The 18135-nt window shown below is 39.2% G+C and overlaps 1 protein-coding gene across 3 annotated transcripts in view; it reads left to right on the top strand.

Annotated features, from left to right (window-relative positions):
* The first annotated feature begins 5583 nt into the window (after positions 1-5583).
* Positions 5584-18135, top strand: part of UBE2W (ubiquitin conjugating enzyme E2 W) — a 47626-nt gene continuing 35074 nt past the window's right edge. The window contains exon 1 of one of the 3 annotated variants that reach the window (XM_016153703.2): positions 5584-5686. In XM_016153703.2, the coding sequence (XP_016009189.1) occupies positions 5585-5686 (102 nt within the window). In that variant the 5' untranslated portion in view covers position 5584. Of the gene's footprint in view, positions 5687-16112; positions 17689-18135 lie in introns of those variants that run through there. The other 2 variants (XM_016153702.2, XR_004954568.1) reach the window with 2 other exon arrangements.

An 18135-nucleotide genomic window follows, 5' to 3' on the forward strand; every position in this document is an offset into this window, starting at 1 on the left:
TTGCATGTCAAGGAGTCTGAAGAACATTCTATTTTAAATAACTTTGGCAAACAGTAAAATTCATGCTCTAGGAAGACGTACCAAGTTTATCTTGCAGTTTCATACACCCCCGTCATATCCTATTTCCCCCAGGCCTATGACACTACGATTCAAGGAGCTATTAGGGGCATTCCTCAACATCTAAATATATATGACTCACACAGCTTGCCCTCTTCAAACTCCCATCTCTCTCTCTATTTGTTCCCTTCAGCTTATGAAAATTTGTAAATCTCTTTCTGAAAACAAACAAAAATTTTCCCCTACTCTTGACTTTGCATTTCATCTGTAGTACAGTCTAATCTCTCTCTGTCTCTTCTGAGCTAAGCCTCTCAATGTCTCTATATCTCCACTTACCAGTTCACTCCACAATTCAAGATCTGATGCAGATCGCTGATCTACTCCACATTGCCAGTTCAGTCAGGTTTTTGTTTATTTGCTTTTTGTTTTTTACAAATCCTCTTGGATGAATTTACACTACTGATAACTTCCTCCTTCCTCAAGACTTGGTGTCTAGGCCACTCTCCTTTTAAATATCAGTGTTCCCTTAGCCTCTGACCTCAGCATCATGTTTTCTCCAAAACTCTCTCTTGGGGTGATCTCTTTATTTTCATGCTTCCAAGTGTAATCATTTTGCTGAATGAGCTGAAGTCTGTGTGAAGTTGTCTCCCATTGTGCTTTCAAACCTGTTCCATGGGGTTTCCTTGCCCTGGATGAAATCTCAGGAAGGTGTGAGAACGTCTCTAGGCCATCTGTCACAAGAACAGTCTTTTATCGGGCATTAAAATTTTCAGGCCATCCAATGTTATAATCCAAAACTTCACTTAAATGAAAACTATTCCCTATCTTCTCCAGGTTAAGGGCCGTGATGTAGAATTGCCTGTGGAATATATTCCCTTTAGATGCAGTAGTGGGCTTCTACGCTTTCTGTCTCTCTGGCATCTCTCCTCGTATCTCCCCTCATTCTGGCATAATCAGCTTCTTTCTCATAAGAGGTCTCATTACATGTGATTTGAGTGGGGCTGACCCCACTCCCGCCTATGCTACAAGAGTCAGCCCAGGCCCAACCAATGAGAGGACCTCACCTCTTTCATCACTGATTGGTTGAGAGATGCAGCTCATTAAAGCTAAGCCAACCAGAGCCCCTCCCAGATCTCTGCTGCTGGTACTGTCCACTGGGGTTACTGAGCTGGCGTCAGTAGGATTTATATGAGTCTGGAGGCTAGAGGCCATCTTGCTCACCACAGAGACTGACAGAAAAGAGTCCCCTGCTCCCAGGATTTTTACCAAATTCATTCAAGATAGATTTTTGCAATCTCTACTTGAAATTGGTATGACATATGTCCTATCATATAAGCTTAAAATCCTCAAACATGTCCAAAATGAATTTTTTCCCTCTTTACTTTTATTCCATTTCTACCAACTCCTATGTTTTCAAACCAGAAACCTGGCATTCAACTCTTGCCTTGCCCCCTTCCTACATACAACACACTTCAGTCCTGTGGTCCCCTTCCTAAATATCTCTAGAGTCCTTCTTTGCCTTCCTGTACATGTCCTAGTCCAAGCCCTCATCCTCCATCTGTCAAACTCTTACAATGGCCTCCCCTTTCCGATCTTTGTTTTCTGATCTCACCTGATCAAATCTGGCCGCTAGAGCAGCCATTCCAAAACACAAATCTGGCCTCACCACTTCCCATCTGAAACACACTTCCCATTTGCCAAATGATTTCGAAGATAAGGTCCAACCTCCTTGTCCGCCTTCAAAGTGTTTCATGACCAGGTCTTGCCCGCCACTTGTTTTCCGCCTCCTTTCATCAGTTTCCATTGGGCAACACCAAACTGTTTGCCGTCTCCTGTAGTCCACCAATTACCTGGTTCATGCTCACTAGGCCCGGATGCCTGTCTTCTACCCCTTTCACCTCTGCTCAGGCTTCGGCTCTTCCAGGAAGCCGTCTTCAGCTCCTAGGCAAGACCATGGGATCCTCACTTATGATCCCATCATAACCAGTAAGTAGCTTTTCCCATATACTATCAAAATCCTTTCTTTCATCTGTTTTCATGACTGTAAGCAATGTGAATATGGAAACTGTTTCTTACTCATCTTTATATCCCCAGTGCCTGGCATTCAATATATGCTTTTTGGTCAAAAATGCCATATAATTTTTTTTTTTGGTCAAATTGTGTGAAAATTCACCAATTAGATATAGTTGGGGTCATCAGATATTCTCACTGAAATGTAAAACCCACCTTGCCTATTACATTTCGTAGTTTAAAATGAATCAGTCTGATTAGTTAAAACCTCGCTGATCTGGGTCATTAAGAGAATGGAATCGGGAGGACAACGTTGTATAATAAGTCATTCAGTCTGTAGATTCATGAAGTTCAGAGTTCCCAAGGTAGAATTCTGACTCTGCTGTTCGTAAGCTGGGTGACCCTGGCAAATCACCTAACCTCTCTAAGCTTGTTTTTTTACCTGAAAAATGGGAATTGGTTTGTGTACCTCATAGTGCTGGTTTAAAGATTGAGTAATACAGGAAATGAAAGTGCCTCTCAGAGTGCCTATGTGGCACATGTAAATATTCAATCCCAGGTAGCTCTTATCACTGTACTCATTAATAAGGGCAGGTCTGGGAGGATGCCACTCGTGGGCAAGGACACTGGGTGGAGCAGGGAGAGGCAACATCCCAACTTTGAAGTTTGTCTATGGCAAGCTCAGTTAAGAGCAGTGTCTACCCGGACTCTTCTATGTTCACAGTGATATGAAATTTGGGGATCTTAATATGAGTCTCAGTCACTGCCATCTACCACACTTCTTATCTGTAGTTAGCATTTTATCTGCCCACTGGAGAGAACAGAGAGTAATTTGGCAGAAAAAGCAGGTATTGCCTCTCACCCATGTGGTGCTATGCAGATATAAAGCTCCTTCATATCACAATCCCATAGCAACTCCACCGCAAACTACATGCTGACATTTTTATCCCCATTTTACAGATGATGAAACTAAGGTGCAAAGGAGTTTAATGACCAACTCCAGGTCACAACTAGGAAGCAGATGAGTTAGGATTCAGATTGAGGCCTTTTGATTCCTAGTATGGTGCCTTTTTTCCTTGGAAGGGAAGACGTCAAGCATACATAGAGCTTTGATCTGTCCTGGTTGTTTTTGTTTTTGTTTTTGTTTTTCCTGCTTCCAGGGAGGCAGTTGGCGGGGGGGGGGGGGGGGAGGAGAGGGCATATTTTCTGAGACGAGGGAGAATCACTTCCTCGAACCTGATGGTCATTTCTAATTGCTATGTCAATTCAAAAATGAATATCGTGATCAAATCTAACAAAAATAATTATTCCTTTATATGTCATCTAACATCTATTTTATGTTTAAATTTGTCCGGTTGTCTCAAAAATATCTTTTTTACATTTGGTTTATTTGAATCAGTATCCAAACAAGGTTAGCATTTGTTTAATATGTCCCTTAAATACCTTTATTGCAAATTATGCTAGCAAAAAGATTCTTTAAGAGTATGGGACACTTGAACTTCACTATTGCTGAACTGTTTACAAAGTGATTGTACCAATTTCACTCCTAGAGGGTTTATGAAATCTCCACTTCCTCTCCCACTTTTGGGATTGTCAGACATTAATCTTTTGCCTGTCTATAGTAAGCGTCACTCTATAAAGAAATGGACTGTGGGCCTAGTCTTTAAACATTGTGTAATCAAGTGTTTTAGACATAAAAATTTCAGGCTCCCTGGAAATAATTGTATGCCTTCATGCCATCTGAAAGTCACTGTTTTAGTTCCTGAATACATTGGGCTCTTTCTATTATATATTAAAGAAAGTACTATTTAATATTTCCCAGGAAAGATACGACTGGTACTGACTTTTCCCTCCTATGAAGACCTTTTTAAACACATAAAACCCAGGGGACCAGGTGTTGACTTTCCTGTAAGGAGTGTCAAGATTCTTGTAGCCCTTCTTCTTCCCTGTTAGTATTTGTCATGGCAGGTTGTTGGCTCTGATGATGTCATAATGCTTTGTTTGTGGGGTCGTCTGATATCACTTATACCTTAGGGATAATCAACTTTTAAACAAAATGAACCTTAGATCATAAAATCTGATCTTCTGGAGTAATTTTCTGAGATCATAGGGATAAAGATCTCCAGAAGAAAATAACTCTGGAAAAGCTTTCCTCTTTCATCGGGATATATGGTTTTTACTGATAGTTGAAATGTTAACAACACATTGGGCTAACACCTGATATGCTTCTGGATGATTCTTGGTTACAAGAGCCTCCAAACATCCTTAAGGATATGATCATTTTGCACAGCAAAGGGAAAAACATTTCTAGCAATAAGGGTGGATGTTTGAGAAAAAAAAAAACAGTCTACCAATATAACTTCCTCTCTAGTGATGAAGAATAGTGTGTTTATTATTAAACTATAGAATAGTGTATTTTAAAGATCTTTTTCCTTTATGAACACATTTTACATTAGGAAATTTCCCAGAGAACATTATCTTAAGAGTGGAACGGATGATATCTTACATTGCTCTTATACTTAAATCTTAACTTTTAGAAATTTCTAAAAGATCTCTGAGTTAATAAAATGACAGATTTTAAGCTTTCATTCTGATAAAGTAAAAGCTTTCTACTCATTGTATCCACTCCCTTAATTTTTTAGAGATAGAACCCGAGAAGCTTCGGCTTCTATTTTATAAACCAATGACATCTTCAGTTCTGTTGTGGCTTTTTAAAACGTGGCTTCTGATAAATGTTGGCAGAACTGGTGCATTCCCAAAATAAATTCTGTATGCTCGGTTTTCCTTACTCAAATACATCCCTAGGTCCACTGGTCACAAAAGTGCCCGCCACGGAACAGACTGAGAAATCTGGATGCGGTAGAGGTTATTTGTATAACATGACACTGGTACATTAAAGAAAGTAAGTCATGCCTAGAGGCAAATGTCTGATCAAATGTCAGTGGCTTCACAACCCTATCAGTGATACAGATGAGGTTTTAAATTTAGGGGCTGGAGTGAAGGGGGCGGAAATCGCACACAGACATAAAAAATTTCAAAACTGCGTCTTCCCTTTCGGACACGTTCAGTTGTACAAATCTACCCTTGCCTTTAAAGCAAGGTGCTGTTCTGCTGTCAATTCTCATCCTGTTGTACGGGAACTCCTGTCTCTCTTCTCAAAATAGGAATATGAAGAGACTTTCAGGTTCGAAAAGACCAAAAAAAGCAGCCGGCGGAAAGTTTTATTTGGCCCCACGGCTGTGAAAGTGGGCATGGTCGTGTGTAAAAACAAAACAGAAAACCAGCCCGCGGGCCCGGGCATCGTCAGAATGAAACGACCGCGGCCAGGTCCGAAGCGGAGCGGCCGCTCCCCGGCGGCCGGGGGTGGGGCGGGCGGCCTCACGGCGCACGCCGCCGAGCGCTGGCGGAGCCCCAGGGCCCTGACAGCGCGCTTCCCCGCGCGCCCCGCCCCTCCCCGCGGCGCCGCGCCGCCAGCCAATCCGCGGCGCCGCTCCAGCTCGTCGAGGCCCCGCCCAGGATGCGGGGCGCCCACGGCGTGACGCGAGCACGGCAGCTCCGCCCCCTGCGTCTCTGGCCTCGCCGGCCTAGGGGGGATGGTTCCATCATGGCGTCAATGCAGGTGAGAGGAGTTTGCAGTATCTGGGCGGGCGAGCGAGCCGCGAGAGGATGCGAGCGTTTCGTCGGGGGGCGGTGTCTGGGACTCTAGGGCGCTCGGGCGGGCTCGGGAGCGGCCGTGGCGGCCAGTCCTTCCCCAGCCGTAGGGCTTTGGGGAGGGGCGAGAAGCGGCGAGAAGACGGGAGGGGGGGCGGGCTCGGTCGGTCGAAGCGGACACCCGGCGGCCGGGAAGTTGGGGGATAAAGAAGGCTCAGGGGAGGGGAAGGCGAAGTTTGGCGTTGCCTCAGCGGCAGTCGTCTCGGAGTCAGCGCCCGCTCGCACAGACGCTGCTCCCGCCCGCCCCCGGGATGCCTTTCCCTTCGCAGTCCCGGGCCGGGCGGAAACAGCTGCTCTCGCCGTCGTCGCCGGGCCAGGGGCGGCCCCGAGAGGGGCTCAGTGTGGAGGAGCACGAAGGGCGTTCCGGGAGAAGGCGGCCGGCTGCAAGGGCCCTTGGCGGCCTCGGCTCGGGCCTCCCATGCCCGGCCTCCCTGACTGCTCGGCCCTTCGCCTCTCCTCCTCTGACTCTCAGTCCTGTGCCTCTTGGGTACCTTCCTCTCTCAGCCTCCGCACCCCCAACGAACAGCGGCCCACTGTCCCATTCTCCCCGAAGCCACACTTAGTCCATAACCATCACTTGCCGCCTAATATGCAGTGTCCCCGAGAGCCAAGTCACCAGCCCCCTTAGACCTCTCGGGATAGCTCGCCCTCAAATCTTTTTTTTCCTACGGTGCCCCACCCTTGCAGTCGGACTACAGCCCTTTGCCCTTATCTTTAGTGGAACCTTAGTTCGGTAGGAGGTGTTTGTTAACCCTTGTCATAGCTACCTGACTTGGCATTGCGTGGCTTGCTGGCTTTCCAACTTAATACAGTCCTTTTTTCCCCCCCGAAATCCAAGGAGTTTGGGGTTTTTTTTCTGGCAAAGATGGCAACCACAATTGCAGTTTTGTAGAGACTGACTCCGCATTATCTATAGCCTGCGTTTAATTTACAGATGAATACTTGTATCGAAGCACTTAGGAAGAGAAGGTAGAACTCTCATTTGGAGTGTTAACTGGGCGCTTTTTAGAGTTTTAACAGCGTTTCCTAAAGTAAAAAAAGAGACCACGTTTTTCTTAGAAGGATTTTTGTGCTTTTGTTTCTAAAAGAATAAGCAAGTCTCCCTATCCCCACCTCCGTTTTTTTTTTATCCTTTCTAGGCGAGAACAGAGGTTTTCTTTCATCTCTCTCTCTTTTTTTGCATCATCTTCCTTTTTGTGCGCATATTTGCTTCACATTTACTTCTGTACTTTTGTGTAATCCCCTTTCAACCCGTTTTCCATACAGTATTCTTTTCACCTTTGCTTCTCCCTTTGGACTTTTCCTGCAGAATTAAAAAAAAAAAAATGTAACATTTCTCGTTGAGAATATGTCACAAAATGGTGCAGGGAAAAAACAAGAACAATTTCAGGAAACATTATACTTTACACTAATCTCTCCAGAGACGTTAGGGAAGTTTCGTCATTCGAGGCCAAAAAAGGAACTGTGGAACACTAGTTGAACAGTAGATGGGCTATATGACCAATTTAAGATTCTTTGTGTTAAGATTAAAAGTGTTTAATGCTAAAGATTAAAATCCACAATATTTGTGATTATATTTCATAAGAAAATTCTAAGGATAAGTAGCTGCTTAGATTTAGGTAGCCTTCAAGTGTCTGGAAAAGGCAGATTTTAGTTTTTAAAGAGAAAAATGAGTCAGTACGGAACTTAATATTGATAATCTTGAATTTAATATTGACAATCTTGAATTTGACGTGGCAACTGAAAAAAACACTTGCCAGTGTTACACTGCATTTTTCTGTGTCCCAAATACTACCTTTGTCTCACTGCACTTCATTCCTTTGTGCCTTCTGAGGAGAGGAGGGGAAAACTGATGTTACCTATTTTAATGAAAATCTCTCCTTTTATCTGTGTTTTAAAATGTCTCATACACATTTTCTGGTAATATCTTGAAAAATATTTTAATATAGGTAAATCAAGCTTTTTGAAACACTACTTTCTATGTGGTTATTCTGTGTCTTTGGCGAACAGGTTTTTTCCTGACCATCTTAATAGTAAAGTTTAATTTTCTTAAGAACAGTTAAATTATACATAAACTGCAACCAAATTATGACATTTGTTTATTCACTCATCAGTTTTGGGATTTCTTTTGAGGGCTCACGCTCAGGTACTGGGGTTAGAGCAGTGAACAGAAGCGTGACTTCTACCCTTCTGGATATAATAGTCTAGTTTGGGGAAGCAGATAAGAATAAAATATTTAAGTTAATTGTATGTTATATATCAGTGCTGTAAAGAAAAAATGTGGAAGGAGGTTAGGAAAATGGGTATTTTGGAGATTTCAGTTAGAATGATTAGGAAAAAGTGCCATGCATGAACGCTGCTCTGACCATGTTCTTACCTAAAAAGTTTTCAGGTTTCTTTATCCTACTCACACCAGGATAGTACTGCTGCTGAGGAGGTTACTTAAACCGTAGGAAAAACTGTAATTTTAAAAAATACATGTTATACAAATGTAAGATTTGATTCCTTGAACTGATGAAATAAATTAGTCTTTGGGATCAATAACATCAGCTAATGATAGACTTTGAATTTCTTGTTGGAGAATGTGTATTTTCAAGTTGAGGTTGTAACTGCTTTAGTGTGCTTTATCAGTGCCTCCCAACCTTTTTTTTTTTTTTCAGGTTGTGGCACATGTAGAAAATAGTTTTTGAATCACACACTAGGGTGGGTGAGGTTGTTGGAGGTTGGAAGCACCTGGCTAGGCAGCTCTTTGTGAACGATTGAGGGAGATCAGTATTTCTGGCACACCTGTAATGCTGGGGGAAGCTCTGCTCTTTAAGATACAGTTTAAGATTGTCATTTTCAGACTTATGTGAGCCCTCTGAGACATTCTTTACCACTTTTTCTTTTTTTTTCTTCCTGTAACAGTCAAAAATCACCAAGTAAGGTTATGGTTAGATTGTTTTAAGAAAATCATTCTTAGAGAATAGTGGGCTCATGAGAATAGTGGGCTAGTATAGCAGTGTTAGGGTATTCTGTTTTCAGCTAAACCATAAAATTATATTTTGTGTGTTATTTCATTTTCATTTTGTATTTAATCTTTTTTTCTTTCTCTGTTGGCTCATTTCATTCACAAGTGTGTATTATGAAATGTTTAATTTGGCCTCCTTGGTTTATTTTCGGATTTTAGAATTTAGTTGTTTTATTCAGACTTCTCTCACTTTGGAATTTTTAAGTATATTTGATATGCTTTTCTAATTTGACCATCTAGATTCATTTATTAACTTAAGATATGAACTCTCCTTATGTTATCTCTTAGGATCTTAGAAAGTCGGGACATAATAGTTGATGTTTGTCAACTCTAAAAACTGATGTAATTGAGAGAAATTGGTCTATCGAATTACTCTTGTGAGTATTCTGTGTTTTCTTCCTTTCTCTTACCTGGGTCTTAGACTATTGACTGTTGATTTGGCTAGCTGGAAGGAGATTGAGATTTAGTAACGAAAGATGGATTATGAGTGTGTGCTAATTTTCAGATGACTTAGAAATAAATTTTTTTGGATTATTTTCAACTTTGCGTTGCTCTTTACTCAAGTAATTGGCTGTAGTGGAATATGGGCTCTTACCAACACTATTGTAGTCATGTTGCCTTGACAATTAGATTCCATGTGACTGTTTGATCTCATAAAGGGTTATGGCATAATCAAAAGTTTAAAAATTGGCTGTCATCTTGCATCCTGAGGCTTACTGAGCACTGGAGACTTGGAGTATACCTAGAATTATCATATTTGAAAGGTTGGCTGGATGGATGCTCTGGTTAGGAATAGGGCTGCCAGGGAGCTTTTGGAGCAAGTGCCAATGGAAAAGGGGAACAGCATATGATAGAATTGAAGGTGCTCTGTGTGAATGAGAAACATAAGTAGATAGTAGATTCATATATAGGTGAACAAAAGCAAAGGCATAAAGCTGGGGTAATCATCTTAACTCTCAAAGCAGTCATTGTGCTACTTTTTGCTGTTAATCAGTTACCACTTTGTGAGATGCCTTCTATTTTTTGTCCCAAAGTGTTTGTTTTTGTCTTTTATTTAGTTCTTTCATTCCTTTGGGCCATAGATTTCATGAGAATAGGAAAAATGCTTTCTGTCCCTTAAATGTGCACATAATGATTACAGTAAATGTTTGTGTATCACTTGACACTTCAGAAAGCATTTCTAAATAGCAGATTCTGCAACAGTTCAATTCTATTCTGGAGAAATCTGTTCAGCAGTTCTTTAATAGTAAGGTTGAGTACCTGTACAGGAATAGTATAAATGAGCTCATTTTCTGTATTTCATATTCCTTCTCTCTGAATTTTTATTCCAACCCTGTAAAATGCAAACTTTTGGTAAGTAATCACTTATTTAGAAAGTGACTTATCCAGGATTACATAGCAACTGAGTAATGAAGGTGCGATTAGAAACCAAGCTCTGAAATCCATTGATGCCATAAAGTTGTAGGTAATGTACAAGTTTGGCATAGAGAAATCATTGGGATAATTATTTAACTTTCAGTCAAGATTTAAGCATTTACTAAAATGTAGCTTCCGTTGCTAAGAAAATGAGAGGAAAGTATGCCTTATACTTTACAATATAAAGTTACTTTATGCATTAGATTTTAAAGTTTATATACTTGTTCACTGAGTAAAATAATGACAGGTCTTTACTTTTCAAAAATAATATTAGCAAGGAGTTTTAAAAGTAAGAGTGAAAATCTTCCTGAAAATAGACTGTGCAATATTTATCTAAATTGAGCATTTGCTAGATGAATTTTATTGCATCTTTATATCATTGCTGTCTGCTTAATTATTAATTTTATCAAAAAAGGACTTGTTCATATTTGTCAGATGTTTAAAATTTTCCTCATTTAATTCTGAGAAACTTATCTCATTTCGTCGCTTTTGTAAAACTTCAGCAGGAAATAAAGCACAGGATCTTGAATCAAAATACCTGAATTCAGGTTCTGTTTCACAACTTAACAGCTATGTTGTACAAAATCAGTGTGTGGTGGTTAAGACAAAAGCAAATTAACAGAAAGGTAAACATGTATGAAATTGCTTTTCTGATTTTCCTTCCCCAAACCTGTTCTTTGTATGGTATTCCCCATGTTGGTACATGGCAACTTAATTCTTCCTCTATTGGACCAGAGACCTTGGTTTCATTGTATTCCACAGTCATACCATCAGCAAATTCTCTCCAGCTCCACTTGCAAAATATTTCCAGAATCCAACTTTTTCTGCTCTTCTGAATTATTCCCTGATATAAGTCATCATTTTTCATTTGGATTATATCACAGTTTCTGCCCTTGTTCCCTTACTGTCTTTTGTGAACCCATTACTTAGATTCTTTCAAAACAAAAGTCAGTTGTCACATTACTCACATTTCTTCTGTGGTGTCCCTGTTTTACTCAGAATATAATCCAGAATCCCTATTAGGGCCTAAAAAGCCTTAAGTCATCTATCTTGCGTCACCTGCATCCCCCCACGCCCACCCCTGCCCCCAGCCCCACCCCCTTAATGGTTTCCTTGCTATTTATTTATGCCTTTGCTTTTCTGTTATTCCCTCTGCTTGGAGTGATTTGCAGATGCTTTCTCCTAGTCTGGGAGCTGTGTTTGCACATTCTTGAGGTATCCGTTGGAGCACAACATTTTTTAATTTTGATGAAGTTCAGTTTATCTTTGTTTTTTCTTTCATCATTTGTGCATTGGGTGTCATATCTAAAAAATTATTACCTAATCCAAGGTCACGAAGATTTATACTTTATTACACTTGTGCTTTCTTCTGAGAGTGTTATAGCTTTAGCTGTTACACTTAGGTCTTTGATTCATTTTGAATTAACTTTTGTATATGGTGTGAGATATTTTTAGTTCTATAGCATTAATATGTCAGGAGTTTTCTTTTTGAAGTTATATGGGTCCAAGCTGAGAGTCCATCATGTTTGATAGTATCCTGCTGAATTCAAGTTATTTCTCTAGGTGAGTGGAGCTGTTAGCTGTTTTTCCAAATGGGAATTTATGTTGCAGGCCTCCTGCTAAAAATAAAGTATGATTGTAACCCTATAAACTGTTACTGAGAATATTTACATATTCGTACATTGACTTTTACTGTAATAAAATAGGCATATGAACTTTAATTTTTAGACTTAGAAAAACTTCGAGCCATAGGGCACTTTAGAGCTTTTGTTGTCCACCCACCATACCTTTTCTTTAAACCATTGCTGCATTTTGTGAGTCGAGGGAGTTGATAAAATATAATTTGTTTACTTTTTTACTACATAAAAGGCAGATATATTGAGCAAATCGAGTATATAGATGTCTTTTAGTATATAGATTTCAATATGAGAAAACCGTTATGTTCCTAGGGAGACCAGCTTAAGGGTTCTAGTGGAGAAAACTACATAGCCGGGCGTACAGAAGCCGCGTTTGCTTTCGGTTTGCTTAGTTGAACCCTCGTGGAAGTCATTTCTTCACAACAGTTAGTTTGCACGGCCTCGATTTGATACTTCTTCAGTCCATCCTCATTATTCATGGATTCCGCACTTGTGAATCGGCCTACTCAGCAAACTTTATTTGTAACTCTAAAAGTTGATATTTGTGATGCATTTGTGGTGATCTGTGCAGCAGAGCAGTGAAAAACAAAAAATGTGAGTTCTGAATGTTCACAGTCCCAGTCAAGGTTAAACAAGGTCATGCTTTGCCTGGTTTGGTTTCAGCTGTCATGCTGTCAACAGGTGTCCTTTTCTCAGTCTATTTAGGGCCACTTTTTTGCACTTCTATGTTTTTGGTGATTTCACTGTTTAAAATGGCCTCCAAGTGGAGTACTGAAGTGCTATCTAGTGTTTGTAATTGCAAGAAGACTGTGATGTGCCTTCTGCAGAAAATGTATGTTGATAACCTTCATTCAGGCCTGGGCTCTTGGCCTGGGGTTCAATATTAATGGTATCACCAGTCTACCTTAAAGAGTCTTTAAACAGAGACATGCAACCACCAACATTACTGATTGAATGTGGCCAAGGGATCGCAGCAGCCTAACCCTATATTTCCCCTAGGAACAGTGGTTCGGTATTTGCTGTGACTTTATGGAACATAACTGCTGTGAATATTGAGAATTGACTATTTTAATTTAAATATCAATCCACCTTTGATTTGAAATATATTGAAGCCAGGTTAAAACTGGTAAAACGTGGTGTTGCTACCTCTGGGTTGCTTGTTTCTTTTTTGATTTATTTTTTTGGATTTAGAAAATTCAAGTTAGTGGTTTTCAATTTTGGCATTATACTGAAATCACCTGGGAAGCTTAAAAAAAAAAAAAAAAAAAAAAGAACAAAACTGTCCCCAGAGGCATCTTATTGGTCTGGCATGCATCTTGGGTATTGGAATTTTTCTCAGCTCCTAGGTAATTCTAATGTGCAGCCCAACTTGAGAGCTCACCTTCACTACAAGGGAGAGATTCAGGTGTGTGCATTATGTAAGTTGATAAGATGTGATACCGCTCCTTGAACTGGATTTAAAATTCAGGAGATGTAGACATATCAGAGTTGATACCTCTGAAGAGATCTTTAAGAACCAAATTTGAGACTATGAAAATGTTTATATATGTTCCTGGCTGTCTCCATAATTACATTTCTATCGGAGAACATCCATTTCTTGCACGAATGTTGACTGCCTTATCAGTTTTAGTGAAATCTCGTGTTTCATGGCTCTTTTACACGAAGAAAGTATCTGCCATGAGAGTTCTTTGTGCAGGAGGCTTAATAAACAGACGACATTAAGATAGGGCTGCTGGGTGGTTCTCTAGGCTCAGTTATTAGCTGACTCTTCTATGCCAGTTGTGTATCTAGACAAACTTGAAACTTTTATATCATGAATCTTTGGAATAAAGACTACCATCAGGAAATGGATATGGATAATTAACAGCTCTCAGATTTCTATTTTCCTCTTTGTTTTAGGAGCCCTGTATTAAAATATGAATAGCCCTTGTTTTTATTTTAGTCTCTTGGCCCTTCCTTAGAGTCATCGTTGCTAGCCCTTGCATCTCTCTTTTCTAAGGCCTATACTGAACTTTTTTCAGTCCATTAAAATCCTTGAGAGTTAGGTTGTTTGTTATGATTCTGGGTCCTCTGTCCACTTCGCTTGTCCTTAGGTCGAAGTGGACATTACTGCACACGTGCAATCTGTCAGTATCCTTTACTTGCTAGGAACACTTAGCAACACTTTTCAGTCACTTTTTATATCGAAATTCTATTTTGAATTCTGGCTAGTTTTGACAGCTTAGCTCCCCTTTCTTTTCATTGTTTCTGGGATATTAAAAAAAAAAAAATCCTATCTAGTCTTATCTAGCAGGTTAGTTAGCCCTTCCATTCTTTGTACTATCTTTCTGAATTCATATTTTACTCGAAATCCATTTCATTTCTTTACAGCTTTATACCTGAGATCATGAGTCCACCACAGCCTCAGTCCTCAAAGCTGTGCACATTTTTTCTTACCTTGTGTGCCCTCAGCACATTTTGCCTCTTTCATAGGATTTTTTTTATTTCTGCCTTGTACTTGTTATAAAGGTACTTTCTTTGTCTTTTTAGATTTTTAACTCACTGAGGGCAGTGCTCTACTGGTAGTAAACACTCAGTTGTTTTCTGAGTAAATAAGTAGAATACTCATGTAAATACTTTTTTTTTTCCCAAAATAGGTCAGAACAGATATGAAAATATTGCTCTATCTTTGATTCCTTTGATGTCTCTTGCTTCAGCTTCTGCCCTGGCCCAATTAAAGAAACTAAAGAATTGAGGGATAGGGAAAAATTTGTAGTGTTTTAAAATCAGTGTAAATTTCTTGTTAATTATATGCTTCTCTTTAGATTAATATTCGGTTGATGATTCTTTCACTTTGTAGAAAATGCTTCAGTGAAAGTCTGTTCTTTTCTGGGGGTAGCTTTTTTCCTTAAGCTTTCAGTCCACAACTCTTACCTTGACAGCAACTAATCTTAGCGCTTGTTTCATTGCTATTAAAATTATGTGATTATTTTCTCTTTAAATACAAAATGTATCTCAGGATACTTCTCATTCTTGATATTGTACCCCTTTTCCAAGTGTTTTATTCTTAGGGTGTGTTTTGGAGTAGATCTGTGCATGTTTGTGGGAGGAGGAGGTATGAGGTTGTGTAGGGTGGAAGTGTTTTGGTATAGGGAGTTGTTTATTGTTTTTGTTTTTTTTTAGCTGTTGCAGAGCACAGAACGTCTGTTGTCTGAAATGCAGACTGGCTTCTGCTGAGCCTTTTTACCCTTAAACATAGTTGCAGTTTTTAAATAAAGATGTGGTGCATATATTCAATGGAATATTATTCAGCCATGAAAAAGAACAAAATCTTGCCATTTCTGAAAACATGGATGGACCTAGAGAGTATTATTCTAAGTGAAATACATCAGACAAAGACAAATACCTTATGATTTCACTTATGTATGGAATCTATAAAACAAAAAAACAAAACAAACAAACTGTCATAGATACAGAGAACAAATTGATGGTTGCCAGATGGGAGGGGGTTGGGGGAGTTGGGTGAAAAAAGGAAAGGGATTTAGATATACAGATTGCCAGGTATAAAGACAGGGGAACATACAGTACAGCATAGGGAATACAGTCAGTAATATTTTAATACCTGTATGGTGTCAGGTGGGTACTAGACTTACCAGGGTGATCACTTTGTAAGTTATATAGATGTCTAATCACTATGCTATACACCTGATATTGTCAACTGTAATTGAAATTTTTTTTTTTAGTTTTGAAAATTGACAGCCATTAGTCTAATTTCTATATCGTTGTAGGTAATTTACGTTTTCTCTCTAGTTTTAGAGCAAGCACTGTTTTAGTTCGTGTTCCGTACTTTCACAGTGATGTGTTTAAGTTTGGAATTCTTTTTATTTGTGCTTTTCGGAATTCATTGGGCTTTTGGGTGTGAGGATTGATATCTTCAGCAATTCTGGGACATTCTCAAGCATTCTCTCTTGAAATGTTGCCTCTCGTTCTCTTTTGTGTTCTCTTTGTCTTATTTTCATCTCTGTTTCTCTGTTATATCTTGAGTAAATTCTTCAGATCATCTTCCTAGGTACTAATTATCTCTTTACCTATGTTTAATCTGCTGAATATCATAGAATTTTTTAAAAAGTATTATTTAGATATATATGCCATACAGTTCCCCCATTTAAAGTGTAAATCAAGTGTGCAGTAATCCCAATAATATTAGAATAGTTTCATCATCCCCAGAAGAAACCTTGTGCCCATAAGCATGCATCACTGCTCTCCTCATTCCCCCCATCCCCTGGCAGATACCAGTCTGCTTTCTTTATCTCTAGATTTGCCTCTTCTAGACATTTCATGTATATGGAATCATATGTGTCATCCTTTGTGACTCACTTTTTTCACTTAATGTTTTTGAGGTCCATCCACGTTGCAGGATGTATTAGTACCTCATTCTTTTTTATGGCCAAATAGCATTCTCTTTTATAGATCTAACACATCTTGTTCACCCATTCATCAGTTAATGGATATTTGGGTTGCTTCCATAGTTTGGCTATTATGAATAATGGTGCCGTGAACATTTGCAGACATGTTTTTATGTGGACATGTTTTTTATCATCCATTGATCCCTTAAATCTATCTTTAATTATGCAAGAAATACACTTCTACTTTCTTGTAAAACACTTGTAACATAAAAGTATGTAATGCAAGTAGGGCTGTGCTCTTCACCTCCACCGCTAGGAGGCGACTGCTGTGAATAGTTGTCTGTGGCCTTCTGGTCTCCTTTGTGTACATTTACATAATGCTTGTAAATAAATCTCTTGCTTTTATTCTAACATATAGGGATTATATATATACTTTTGAGGCTTTTTCTTTATTTCAGTATGTTTTGGAGTTCTTTCCTCAATACACAGAGATTCACGTAATTCTTAATGGCTGCGATGGTTTTATTTTCATGTGCCATAATTTGTGTAACTTACCTGTTGATAGACACATATATTGTTTCTGTATTTTCTCTTACAAACAATGGACCAGTCAATATCTCTATTAATTTTTTAAAAAACATTTACCGAGGCAATAAACTGTTATGCCCAGACACAGTTTTGAATGTTATGAATACAAAGATAAATACCGTAATTTCCTCCTTGGGCTACTCTTAATTATATAAATGCTACAAGAACATAAAGTAAAGTAATTGAGGATCTGGTGCTTTTCCAGCTAGGAAAGATAGATTTTTTTTCATATCAGGCATTGAATGCTGTCATCTTCTGAATAATTTCTTTTTTGATCCGTATTCATCTTTTATGTATCTTCCTAGATTCTGAAAAGTGAAATTGTTACGTCAAAGGATAGAACTTGTATTCCTCCAGGGTTTTTGTTTGCTTCTCTCAGTTGCCTGGGGCATTACTTCATGGACTACTTTTGATTAAATTCCTGCCGGAGGGTCTCAGGAAGCAGAAATTCAGACTGCAAACCCAGTAGGTGTCCACTTGAGGTTATGACATTTCACAAGGGGTTTTTTCTCCCTTCTTCCCATTGCTAAGTTAAAAACTGGCAGATTTCATTGTTCTTTCCTTTTGCATCCTTACTTTGTTCACCCTTAAACTGAGGGGTCATAGTTTTATGTAAGTCTTCTGTTAGATTCTTCACTTTTTGGTCTTTGCCTTTTCGTTTGGTAGGACCCCCCCTCCCCCCACGGTGAAGTTTCAGAATTCCTGCATTCACTTTATTTTTGTTTTCTCTAGAATTACTTAGAGTATCTACTCTGCCCTTGTGCTGCAAATGAAATTCTGTTCAGTCTTTGAAACACATTCTTCCTTTGGCTTCAGTATACCACAGTCCTGGTTGTTCTCCTTTGTGACCACTCTTTCCTTCTACTGAAAACAGGTAGAAATTATTTACGTATTTGACTTTCTTTTTAGGTTATGAGCTCTTTAAAAATCGAACTCTTTTAGTTTTGTCGCCTTTTGCATCCCAGCCTGATTGTTGAAGACGTTAGTTTAAAATAAGAACGAATACCTGCATTTGTCGAAGGCTTACCATTTTCTAAAAGGGAGATAAGTTTCAATAAGTAACTGTTAGGAATTAAGGTTAGTAGAAGTACTTAAAATTCAGCAGGAAAGAAAATGTTTCCTGCCGCATCGGTATTTTAAACTAAAATTTCATGGCCTACCATTTCACCCTGAAAGAAGAGAAATGGCTGTTGTTGTAATTGTTTCTTAATATTGTTGGGAGGAAATAGTGGTTATTTGTTAGTGTCATGATGTTACTATGTATGGGATTCTTTTTTTTCTATTATGCACCCTTATTGTTAACCTTCCATCTTTAGTTGGT

The sequence above is a fragment of the Rousettus aegyptiacus genome, unplaced genomic scaffold (genome assembly GCF_014176215.1).
Source record: "Rousettus aegyptiacus isolate mRouAeg1 unplaced genomic scaffold, mRouAeg1.p scaffold_m13_p_15, whole genome shotgun sequence".
Classification (NCBI taxonomy): Eukaryota; Metazoa; Chordata; class Mammalia; order Chiroptera; family Pteropodidae; genus Rousettus; species Rousettus aegyptiacus.